This window comes from Nothoprocta perdicaria, unplaced genomic scaffold, assembly GCF_003342845.1.
Source record: "Nothoprocta perdicaria isolate Ctin4 unplaced genomic scaffold, notPer1 scaffold_9, whole genome shotgun sequence".
Lineage (NCBI taxonomy): Eukaryota > Metazoa > Chordata > Aves > Tinamiformes > Tinamidae > Nothoprocta > Nothoprocta perdicaria.
The window spans coordinates 7,831,593-7,844,002 of NW_020456198.1; the positions used below are offsets into that span (position 1 = coordinate 7,831,593).

Genomic DNA, 12,410 nt, shown 5'->3' on the forward strand with positions numbered 1-12,410 from the left:
GGTGTCCCAGGATGGGGTGTCCCTAGGGATGGGGTGTCCTCAGGGATGGGTTGTCCCGGGATAGGGTGTCCCGGGATGGAGTGTCCCCTGCACTCCCTCCCTGACCCGCCAGCTCCCCTCAGGCGAGCTCCGCCCTCCCGCCCAGGCACCTCATGCATATTCACGAAGTGGGGCGTGGTCTATTCATTATTAATAAGGTTTCGCGCGCTTTTTCTGACCACGTGGCTCTTTTTCGCGCGGAATCCGGCTGCGGCAGGAAGAAGAAGAAGCGGCAGGGACGATGGCGGTGAGTGGCCGGGCCGGGCCGGATGGAGCCGGGTCGGGTTGGATCGGATCGGATCCCGCGGGCAGCCTCGCGGTGCGGCGCCGATCCCATCGCGCGGGTTCGGCTCGGACCCCGCTGGGGGCAGGCGGGGGACCGTCCAGAAGGGACAGTCAAAATGCCCTGGGAGATCCCCCGGTCCCCGCACCGGAGGCCGGCGGCGGGGCAGGGACCGGAGCCTTTCCCTCCCCGCTCCGGCTGCATTTAGAGTTTGAGGATTTATCGCCCCCGTTCCGCGCCTCCCCGTTGCCGTTTGCGCGGGGTGCAGGGGTGGCCGCGCCGAGCCGTGGTCGCCCACCGTCACCCGCTGCCCTTGCAGGACTCCCCCGAGTCGCAGGCCGCGGCCACCAGCCCCGTGCGCAGCTCGCGCCGCGGAGACCCCTACACGTCGAGCCCCGGGCGCGACCTGCCGCCCTTCGAGGATGAGTCCGAGGGGCTCCTGGGCACCGAGGGGCTCCCCGAGGAGGAGGAGGAAGGCGAAGAGCTCATCGGCGAAGGGATGGAGAGGTGAGGAAGCCCCCGGCGGTTGTGCTTGGGGACGGGAGTTGTTAGAGGGGACCTGGATGCAGCTGGTGACATGGCCCATGGTGGGGTCTGCTGGTGCCTGCCCCAAGGAGCTGCAGGACAGTGGGGAGAGATCAGGGTGACAGTGCAACCAACTCCTGGGAAAACAACAATTTGCTGCTTGGGAGCTAAATGCCATTTCCTGCAGTGTGGTTAAACTTGGATCGTCCCCAGATGGGCTTGCGCGGGGCGCGTGCAGCCAGCCACCGGGCTCTTGCAGGCAAAAACATTGCTTTTTGTTGCTGAACATCTGCAAACGGCTGAACATGTTGCTGCAAAACATCTGCACCGACACCCATGCAGCAGCAGCCAGGGATGAGCAGGAGACCCCAGCGTAACTGGGTGCTGTGTGTGTATGCCAGGGACTACCGACCCATCCCGGAGCTGGACGTGTACGAGGCCGAGGGCCTGGCCCTGGACGACGAGGACGTGGAGGAGCTGACGGCCAGCCAGCGGGAGGCCGCCGAGCGGGCCATGAGGCAGCGGGACCGCGAGCTGGAGCGCGGCATGGGCCGCATGAGGAGAGGCTTGCTCTACGGTACGTACGGGAGCGATTGCAGGGGAGCTGCTGCTCTGGGGCTCCCTGTAGCCTGGGCGCTGGTCACTCACCATCAGAAAGGCAAGGAGAACTCTGGAGCTCCAGTAGCTCAGAGTACATTTGGGTTTGTAGATTAATTTGGTTGGACTCCCTTGGACATCATCACTTTGTTTTGAGCTTCTGGTTGCTGCTGAAATAGAGTCAGGGTCCCCTTGCCCTGGGCCCCAGCCCCAGGGTCCCCATCAAGGGTTTGGGATTGTACCGAGCAGATGCTGTGGGGGGAGTGCTGGGGTTGTTGCTCCTGCAGAGACTCATGTGGTTGCCTGGGAGGGCCTTTATTTACTGCACTTGGAAGTCCAGGTCTTCCTCCTTCAACCTATTAATGTACATTTGTGGGTGCTGTTGAGTAAGAATATTCTTTTTCCCACCCAATAAGGTCTATAGCTACATTATGAAACATGTAGGAGCCAGTCTAGGAATGAGACTGAGCGTGGCTGAGCCTGGAGTGGCTCCCAGTTTGTATCCCAGGCTTTGACCTACCACTTTGCTCCCAAAGCCTGTAAAATTCAACTGTGACTAGACCAAGGAGTGGGAATGGGAATCCCAACTCTGACTAGCTTCTTCTCCCCACCCTCAGATAGTGACGATGAAGATGAAGACCGTCCTTCACGGAAGAGGCGTCTGGCAGAGCGGGCTGCCGATGGCGTGGAAGAGGAGGATGAAGATATGATAGAGAGCATTGAGAATCTGGAAGACATGAAGGGGCACTCGGTGAGGGAGTGGGTTTCCATGGCAGCTCCCCGACTTGAGATCTACCACCGTTTCAAGAACTTCCTGAAGACCCACGTGGATGACCATGGACACAATGTTTTCAAGGAGAGGATCAGTGACATGTGTAAAGGTAGAGCTTGGTGATTACAGGCACTCTTCTCTTTATGTGGGTTGCAATACTCTCCAGTGAACCAGGCTATAAGTGAGTTTTATCTGCCTGCCCTGTTTATCCCAGACATTGAGTCAGCACTCTAAAAAACTGATGCTGATGGTCATAAATGAATAACGGAAGCATCTCTATGGTCTTCTTTGATTCTGGCTTACTAATTATAAGGCCCTCGGCACCTCCTACTCATTAATTATTCATACCATACAAACACTGGCAAAAATGTGGGGCAGCAGACAGGGGTCTGCAAGCTCATGATCTGAAAGAGACAACAATTACTTGTTGTTTGTGCCAGTTACTTTCTCACACTGGAATCTGGATTACCCAGGGAGGGGATGTAGACCTTGTGACTTCTAAAATGATGTCAGTGTTGCAGCCATGTATTCTGAGCAGGAACTGTCAAAAGCAGCAGTCTTAAGGTTGTCACTGATAAATTTTAAAACAGAAATTGTCACATCTGAGAACTGTTGATGTAACTGTAGCTTCTTGCATTTTTTCTTTATATTGAGGCAAAAGCTCAGAAGCCTTAGTGCTAGATCAGGATCGGTGTTGTGCAGCAAGAAAATAAAAGCTTTTTGTCTTGTTTCTTCCCAGGAACATAAAGAGACCAGAGTTTTTTTGCCAGCAATTCAGCACAGTTGTTTCTCCTGTTAATTTCTACTTATTGGAGGTCTGTGGTAGAGTTATGTGTTGAAGTGAGGCTTCTTAGTCTTAGAAACACTGAACCTGGGAAATACCTGTGCTGAACTGGGGAAGAAGAATAGAAGTTTCATACTGCTAAAGAATTTAGCAGAAAAAAAAGATCATAAAACAACATTTCTATGTCTTTACCTCTGCATATGTTTTTCATGGAGGTGTAAACATCAGCAAAACTTGCAAAAACAGGCTTGTCTCGTCTGGTCCCCTGCAGACTCTTAAGGGGTGTGCAAATAAAATTTACCTCTTCTTTTTCTCCAGAAAACAGAGAGAGCTTGGTGGTGAACTACGAAGATCTGGCTGCCCAGGAACATGTCCTTGCCTACTTTCTGCCTGAGGCCCCAGCAGAAATGCTGAAGATCTTTGACGAAGCAGCCAAGGAAGTGGTGCTGGCCATGTACCCCAAATATGATCGTATTGCTCAGGAGATCCATGTCCGTATCTCCCACCTGCCTCTCGTGGAAGAGCTGCGGTCACTCAGGTAAGCAGCAGAGTCACAGTGCAGGAGAGCTCGACTGCTGGTAAAGCCCTGGGTAGGTCCATCGAGGTGACTGAGTCCAAGATTAAGGATTAACTTCCAGTATCCCCAAAGGTAAAACATAAACCTCAGGAGAAAACTCTTATTGATGGCTGTTACCTATTAAGTCTCTATCAGTTGTGCCTTGTAGCAAGAATGTCTTCTGAGTCATCTGCCTTCTCTTATCTCTGCAAGCATCCAGCATCTCTCTGTCTTTCCTTAGGCAACTGCACCTGAATCAGTTGATCCGGACCAGTGGGGTGGTGACGAGTTGCACAGGGGTCCTGCCTCAGCTCAGCATGGTCAAATACAACTGCAGCAAGTGCAGCTTCATCCTGGGACCCTTCTTCCAGTCCCAGAACCAGGAGGTGAAACCTGGTTCCTGTCCAGAGTGTCAGTCTCTTGGTCCCTTTGAAATCAACATGGAAGAGGTAAGAGATGTGGGCACCTGGGAGCTTCTCGCCTAGACAGAGTTGTCTGCTTGTCCTGCTGAAGCTGCTCTGTTGCCTGTTATTCCCACCTGGCCTTGGCTCTCTCCCTGTGAACAAGCTTCGTGTTGTGAGGACAGTGATGCTAAATGCAGAGCTTAGATCCTGCCAGTTTGAGTTAATGACCTGAATCTGCCTGATCTGGTACACAGAAGTCCTTTACTGTCTCTTCATAAGTGTTTGAGCTGAATCTTTTGCCACATTCCTCTCTGTGGTACGTAGTGACCTGTCAGTATTGTAGAAATGCAGAAACAAAGCACCCAGCTCTGCTCCTTCCCTAACAGTCCGTATTCCCTGACCTGTCAGTTAAGGAAACAAAATCATAATGTTGTGGTTCTGGCTTTCATTTTTTGCTGTGATGTTGTTGATCATTACAAGCATGGTGTCCCTCAGGAGCCAGTCCAAGACTTGAGTGGACCTTGGAGGCTGACATGCAGAGGCCAGATGTGGCAAGAACTTCACCGTCCCCACAGTGGTCCCCATACCCTAGATTTGCTCCTACAAACCTCTGTCCTTTCATGCCCTTAGTTAGTATCCAAGGTCAGTCTTTGAATGAACCTTTCACAGTAAGGTGCGTTTGGGAAGCACCAGCACTGCTGATGCTGGCCAGACTTGCTGAGTAACTTTTATTTTGTTGTTTCAGACAGTCTATCAGAACTATCAGCGCATCAAAATCCAGGAGAGCCCTGGGAAGGTGGCTGCGGGCAGGCTGCCCCGCTCCAAGGATGCCATTCTCCTCGCTGATCTGGTTGACAGCTGCAAGCCAGGAGATGAGATTGTGAGTAAATTGTTGACATTACAAATGAGGTGACCTAGAGCATTTTCAAACATGCTATTAATGCAACATCACAGGGTCCTGGATAGTTATATCCAGAAGAGACTTGGGGAGGGGTTATTCTCAATCACATTTGGACAGCTGTTTTCGAGATTGGTATCCTAAGATGGAAAGAGGAGCTGTTCTATTCTGCATGGGAACTGACACATCCTCTCTTGGTTTCAAGGAGCTAACGGGGATCTATCACAACAACTACGACGGCTCCTTGAACACTGCCAATGGGTTCCCAGTGTTTGCAACTGTTATACTGGCCAACCACATTGCCAAGAAGGACAACAAGCTGGCCATCGGGGAGCTGACGGATGAGGACATGAAAGTGATTGTGGGCCTTTCCAAAGACGAGCAAATTGGGGAGAAGGTGAGTCAGCCTCAAACAGGCCTCTTCCTGTGGCCAGCCTGCTGTCACATAGCATCACCATCAGCTGGTGAAACAGTGGTCAGAGGAACTTCTAGAAATCCCACTCCTGTCTGAAAGCATCTGGTCTTTGTAGCTCTCAAACAGCTCTTGGTGAGAGTGAGTTACAGGAAGGAAGAGTGTAGGGCATCCTCTGGCTGGCATCTCCTTGTACTTTCTGGGATCATATTTTCTGTGTGTCTCTTTCTATGAGTAGGGCAGAAGGCACTCAAACCCCATCTATATATATGATTATTATTCCCTTTCTCCATATCCTGAAAGCAAAAGGAGAGGAAGAGTTCTGAGGAACTGATACTTGTGTCTCCAATCCCTTTAAATGGATGTTATTAGCTTAAGGTGTGGAAGTTTTAGCTTTGTTTCTCTGTGGAAAGACCTGGATCCTGTACTGGGAAGGACAGAGTTCACTTGCAGTGGGTTAGGCTCTCTGGAGTGGGGACCTCATTCTGCTGCCTTGGTCACACACTTCACTATTCACTGTGCAGTTCCTGTGGGTGCAGCAGCTTCATTTGAGCCGGGACTGGTTTGAAATCAGTAGACTCCAGCATCGGGATATTAACAAAACACCCTTGAGAAAGTACATCAGTAGTTTATAATAATGAATGCTTGACCATGATGGCAAATCATGTGCAGCACAGAGCGTCCAGCTGCTCTCCTGTTCAGTCAGCAAATCTCAAATTGAATCAAGGTCTCCAGGTTAGCAACACCTGATAACAGGCACGGCCTCTCCAGTGAGCTCTGCACAACAGCGGTATGAAAGCACTGTTAGGAGTTTCCAGCATGAGATCTCATAACCTCCAGTAGTCCTACAGCACCATTTTTTGAAGCAACTTTAGTAGGACACTGGATAGATGGTTAAATCTGAAATATCACCCTCTCAGTGGTTAAAGAACCATTTGGAAAGAGCAGTATCTAAAGGGAACTGTAGGTACTGCCCCTTAATGCTTTTCATACCATGTTGTGTCCAGACTGAGGAATGCTATTCTCTAGATAACCTACCTGTTTTCCTTTCAGATTTTTGCCAGCATTGCCCCATCTATTTATGGGCATGAAGATATCAAGAGAGGCTTGGCTTTAGCTCTGTTTGGTGGGGAGCCCAAAAATCCAGGTGGGTGTCACTTGTGTTTGTTGTCACATGGTGATGCTTCACTGAGTTGAAAGCAAGTGGATTTGGGGTTGTCTGTGCTATTGCAGTGAGTTGTCTGTATGTCTTGGTGACAGACGACGTAGCAGACTAAGGGATATCTGCCATGGAAAGGACAGTTTTTATCACACTACAAACTTGGTGTAGGAGTTGAAACGCTAAGACTGAAAACAGCTCCTGTTGCAAACCTGGGCAAATTTTTCTCCCTCCCCCCAGCTCTAGGGGGTCAGGTTTTATGCCCCTGCAAAGGCTCGATCTTTTGGCATCTTGATTTCCCAGAAATGTTCAGTGAGGTTAGAAATGCTGCTTCTCAAACCTGTACTTTATACAGTTGCATTGGGAAGTAAAGAAGTTCTGCTTTGGATTCTGCATGCTCATGTGCTACCAACTTTTGTCCTTTGTTACTTTGGTCCTTCTGGGTGCTGTAAGCTGTAACAAAATGTCACAACATCCAAAGCTGATTTTTCCCTCAGCCTCCCTGCAGAGTGTTTCCCCTGCCTGTTCTTTGCGTTCCCTTCAGCCGTGTGGCTTCCAGGGCAGAGTTTCTGTCAAGCTGTATGCAGGGGACTCAGCTGCTTTTGTGTCTCTCCCATTTCTGCTATAGGTGGCAAGCACAAAGTCCGTGGTGACATCAACGTGCTTCTGTGTGGTGACCCTGGGACTGCGAAATCCCAGTTTCTTAAGTACATAGAGAAGGCATCAAGCAGAGCCATCTTCACCACTGGCCAGGGCGCCTCTGCCGTGGGTCTCACAGCCTATGTCCAGAGGCACCCAGTGAGCAAGGAGTGGACTCTGGAGGCAGGAGCCCTTGTGCTGGCTGACAGAGGGGTCTGCCTGATCGACGAGTTTGACAAGGTGAGTCCCAGCTGTGTGGTCTCTGTGGGAAGGCCAAGCTGTGCGTGGATTGGACCTCTGCAGTGTGGAGGGACAGTAACTGAGGCTACCATCCCCTATGGTTCCTGTGGTTTGGTTAGCCCCTTTGCTCATGCATAATGTAGTGTGCTGTCTTCTCAGAGCTTCCCACACGAGCTAACTCCTCTTGGTGCATTGGATGTAGACAGAGATTCACTTCAGGTTGTCCTGTCTTGCTTTCTCTTAGATGAATGATCAGGATAGGACCAGCATCCACGAAGCCATGGAACAGCAAAGCATCTCCATTTCCAAAGCAGGCATTGTCACATCCTTGCAAGCCCGTTGCACTGTAATTGCTGCTGCTAATCCCATAGGTAAGTGCTGGAGAAGGACAGGACCATCTCAGGCCTCCTATCATCGGTCAGTTGTCACAACAACTGCATCATTGCTTCCCTTGCCTCTGCTTGGTTTCTCCAGTCTGGAGCAGAGAAGCAATAAGAGCTACTTGTGCAGGAGGTCTGTGTTTGCTTCAACACTTCACCCTTGGAGTCTATGTTTGACCTTGAGATTTGTCTTTGTGATCCAGGTGGGCGATACGACCCATCGTTGACTTTCTCGGAGAACGTAGACCTGACAGAGCCCATCATCTCTCGATTTGATATCCTGTGTGTGGTGAGAGACACTGTGGACCCTGTGCAGGTACAGGCTGTGCTATGATCCTGAGCTTGTGTTGGACTCATGGTGATGCTGCTGAGATGCTCAGCTGCAAATGGTCACTGTGTTTTGCTGTCCACTGAGTGACTTTTTTCCTGTTATTCCACTGCTGTCTTGCAGGATGAAATGCTTGCCCGATTTGTTGTGGGCAGCCATGTCAAGCACCATCCAGGGAGTAAGGAGGCAGTGAATGGGGATGCCGATGAGGTGATCCTTCCCAACACATACGGAGTTGAACCCATTCCACAAGAGATCCTGAGGAAATACATCATCTATGCCAAAGAGAAGGTCCACCCCAAACTCAACCAGATGGACCAGGACAAGGTGGCCCGGATGTACAGTGACCTCAGGAAAGAATCTATGGTGAGGATGCTGAGAAAAGCAGGGAGCAAGTATGTGTCCGGAGTGCGAATCAGCCGCAGGCTCCTCCAGCACAGGTTGATGCATTCTAGCTATTCACGTCACAAGAATCTGTGCTGCCTTTTTTGTGAGATAGGCAGACACTGCTTGGTCTGCCTATCCAGCAGTGTCTGCTGAATCGCTCATTCTTCATCTAATGTTAGTAATCCATGGATTGGACACGTGTACAAGTGACTGCTATTGTGGCTCAGTCTGGCAGGCCTGTGGGAGATAACAGTGTTAGCTCAGCCCCACATGTTCCTGGTGCACTACAGAGAATCGTTCTGCAGAAGAGAAGAGAACACCCTTGCCTTTTGTCCTTGGGATCTCTTTTATGTTTCCTCCTTTTATTCCAAAAAAGAGGAATTTGCTAAGGTCAGAGGGAAATATTTTGAACTTGGGCAGATTAGGTTTCTGTGTTCCTTTAACTCTCTGGTAGGTAATGGGATTGTTGTGCCCAGCAAGACAGTAAACACCGACATAGAGGGACCCAGAGCAGCATTCCCTGAATTGAATAAAAATGTTGGTGAGTGTTTGCTGCTCTGTGCAGATGTGCCAGCAGATGGCAGAACCTCCTTAGCCTGGAAAAGGTCTCAAAAACCCAGGAATAACTCTGTATGGTGGCAAGTATGTTCTGAGCCAGGCTAGCCACCTTTCTAGCCCCATGCCTTTTGTTTTGCAGTAAGGAGCTACTCCCTCCTCTCTTTCCTTAGGCGACCGGCAGCATTCCCATCACAGTGCGGCACATCGAGTCGATGATCCGGATGGCGGAGGCCCATGCCCGCATGCACCTGCGGGATTACGTGGTGGAAGATGATGTCAACATGGCCATCCGCGTCATGCTGGAGAGCTTCATTGACACGCAGAAGTTCAGCGTCATGCGGAGCATGCGCAAGGTGGGTGTTGCATCTCTCAAGGGGGTTGTGCATCTCTCATGGGCTGTAGCTGCACACCAGGCACCGTGGCTTCAGCTGCAGCCTCTTTGGAAAGGGACCCTGGCTTTTGCAGCCGTGCCAAGGGACTCATCCAGGCCCAGCATGGTCGTGTCCTACAGGGCAAGGTGGTGACCCTGTGTAAATAGAGCATTGAGAGCCTGAAGGCGCTGCCTCGTGGCAGCTCTTCATTAGTCTCTGGTGGGGCATGTAGCTCTCTGAGGAGCTGTGCTCTGTTGAGACTGAGGTGATGCATGAAGGGTGTCCTGTGTCTCTGTATCCAAACACTGCAGTTGCTCTCCTCTTTTGCCCCCCTTTCTCATACTTTGTCACAGGACACTATTGCCGCTGCCAGATAGTGGTTATTGAGACAAGCAGGCAGCCAGTTTCTTCACTATTTTCCTGCATGCAGCCCTGGGGTTCCTCAGAGGACAGTTAACCGCAGAGTGGCCCTCACTGTGGCTTGGTACACAAGGGTCTACCCCTTACTCCGGGTGGCAGGACCTGGCTCTGAGCAGCTCCTGTCTGCTGCAGCCTGGCACTTATCCCCTCTGAGAGCCTGTCCTCACTCTGGGCAACTTGTGGCCTCGCTCTTCGACTGCAAAGTGTCTTGGCTGTTGTGTAACTGCGTGTGCAGGTGGCAGCCTGGCAAGGCCCGAGGCCCTTAGGAGATATTATAAGTGCAGGTGACAGTGGTGTCATTTGCTTCTCCGTGTGCTTTTTGAGAGGTTGGTTGGTGTTGGGCAGAGAAGACCTGCAGTGCATCCATCACTTGGTTCCTAACTCTTGGCTCCTCTCATCCTCCCTCCCAGACTTTCTCCCGTTACCTTTCATTCAAGCGAGACAACAATGAGCTGCTGCTGTTCATCCTGAAGCAGCTGATTGCAGAGCAGGTGATGTACCAGAGAAACCGCTACGGGGCCCAGCAAGACACCATAGAAATCCCAGAAAAGGACCTGGTGGATAAGGTAGGGGATTCTTGTAACAAACCTTATGTAGGTTGGTGTCTGCTCTCTGCTTGCAGCCTCACATCCAGAGGGTTTTGCTCTCAAACTTGCAATGTCACCTCCTGAGCTATGGCATCAGAAAAGCTTAGGGTTAATCAACCCAGAAATGGGGCTGTTTTACCTTATCCTGTCAGGGAGTGCCATCCTGTCCCCCCTCAACTGTTCTGCACTCCCAGCCCTTTGTGAGGAGACTGGGCCTAAACCCTGCAGAGTGTCTGTTGCTTGCAGGGGAATGAGGGCATGAGTTCCCTGGCACTTGGATTTAAAGAAAAAATGAGAAGAAAATCTCATTGTGTGAACTTTCCCAATCAATACTGGGGCTCATGCTTCTCTGTCATGCGTTCCCATCCCTGTGCAGGGGATGCATTCCTGGCTTCGTGCCATTCCTGGCAGTGTATTTACCTTGCTTAGTAATGGAGCAGTATTTGCTTCCCTGGTTCCCACTTTTCTGCTGCCCGTATTGAGCGTGCAGAGTAACTGCAGAGTAACTGCTCCCTCCAGAGCCACCAGCCTCATGCCTGCCTGCTTGACCTCCCCCCAGTTAAAGGTCTGCAAAACTGACTCCCACTGGAGTGGGAAGAGAATTGAACTCTTGAATAATAGTTGTGCTTTAGCTTTGGTGGAAGCAAAAGGACAAGCTGAGAGCAGGCAGCTGCTGAGCCAGCATCCTCTCTTTGCTCAGCTCAGCTCTGCCAATGCTCCTTCATCCTGACCTACAGCCTCCCCAGCTACTGCAGTTGTGGTTCCCGCTGAGCAGAGATTGCTGACTGTCACATTGTGTGAGGCGGCTGCTACGGAGAACCACATGGTTCCAATTTTTTTTTTTTTTCATAAATCTCAATTCCCCCCTTGCTGCTCCCAGGCTCGGCAGATCAACATCCACAACCTCTCTGCCTTCTACGACAGCGAAGTGTTCAGGATGAACCGGTTCAGCCGGGACACGAAGCGCAAGCTGATCGTCCAGCAGTTCTGAGGCCGCCGCTGGAGCCGGCCACGCGCTCCGGAGAGAAATCCTCCGTGTGGCTGCTCGCTCGGGAACGCTGCAAAGCAGATCATGATCCAGAGGGACTAAGCTGCACATTCTCCTGCTTGTTTTGTGCCTTATGGATTAAGGGAGTGCTGAGCTGTTGAAGACTTTGTAAATAGAACAGAGTTAAGTAGTTAAGTGCCCAGCTAAGTCTGTTTAGCAACTTCAGTCACTGTTTTGCCTTAGAGCTGAGCCCAGTGGGGAGAAAATTGCTGGCCACATAGATGGCGTGTTTGTTCTTTGCTTGTTCCTAGTTGTTACAGGCTCATCTATAGGAGGGACAGAGAGGGGTCATTAGAAAAGCATTTGTCTGCCTTATCCCTTGGATTGCGAGCACCCTCAGGGATTCTCTTTTCCCATCTCTGGCGACTGCAGCCTGCTGGGTGATAATTGAGACTGCTTTCAACTCTCCATGAAGCACCAGCCTCTCAGCTCCAGGCCTTTGTGCCTGACACTTGACATTTCCCCAGGTGCCTGCATGGGCTGACCTTGTGCTTGGTTTCTGCAGAAAGAGGGGGTAAAAGAGAACGGAAATAAAGCACAACTGTTTCTAATAATAGAGGGGGCAGTGGAAGCTGCTGCAGCGCATCCTGAGGCAGTATCCAGAAACATTGGGGCAAATGCTTCTCCTCCTGTATTGGATACCAGCTCTGCTCCTGGGTATAAATGTGAATTTGTAGCTGAATCCAAATGCTGGTACCTGACCTGACCAGCACCTCCTTATCCACAGTATCCAAGCTTATTCAGCTTACCCACTGTGCTGAGGATGGTGGTGGTGTTTTGGAGAGAGATGGAGCAGTCTTGAGCTGGAACTGTTCAGGATGGTCAGGGTGGACTATGTGTGGGCGAGAAATTCCCTTATTGTGCACATTTTAAATATATTTCATTTTCAATACCCTTGTTTCTGTCTCTTCTGGAAACCTCTGCAGCTACAGAAAAGAAAGCAACCGGGACACTGTACCAGCTGCCTAGCAGCTTGCTAATGCAGGAGACATGTAATACCCTAGGCTTCCCATCCTTTCTTTG

The 12,410-nt window shown here is 50.8% G+C and overlaps 1 protein-coding gene across 1 annotated transcript; it reads left to right on the forward strand.

Annotated features, from left to right (window-relative positions):
* Positions 1-271: 271 nt before the first annotated feature.
* Positions 272-12,192, forward strand: MCM2 (minichromosome maintenance complex component 2). Its single transcript, XM_026052698.1, has 16 exons — positions 272-286; positions 642-829; positions 1,249-1,424; positions 2,062-2,325; positions 3,319-3,538; positions 3,798-4,005; positions 4,706-4,840; positions 5,064-5,255; positions 6,324-6,417; positions 7,058-7,308; positions 7,553-7,679; positions 7,892-8,004; positions 8,140-8,382; positions 9,132-9,314; positions 10,163-10,318; positions 11,220-12,192. Exons 1-16 carry the CDS (start codon positions 281-283, stop codon positions 11,328-11,330), a joined length of 2,667 nt encoding a protein of 888 aa, XP_025908483.1. The 5' UTR covers positions 272-280; the 3' UTR covers positions 11,331-12,192.
* The last annotated feature ends 218 nt before the right edge of the window (positions 12,193-12,410 follow it).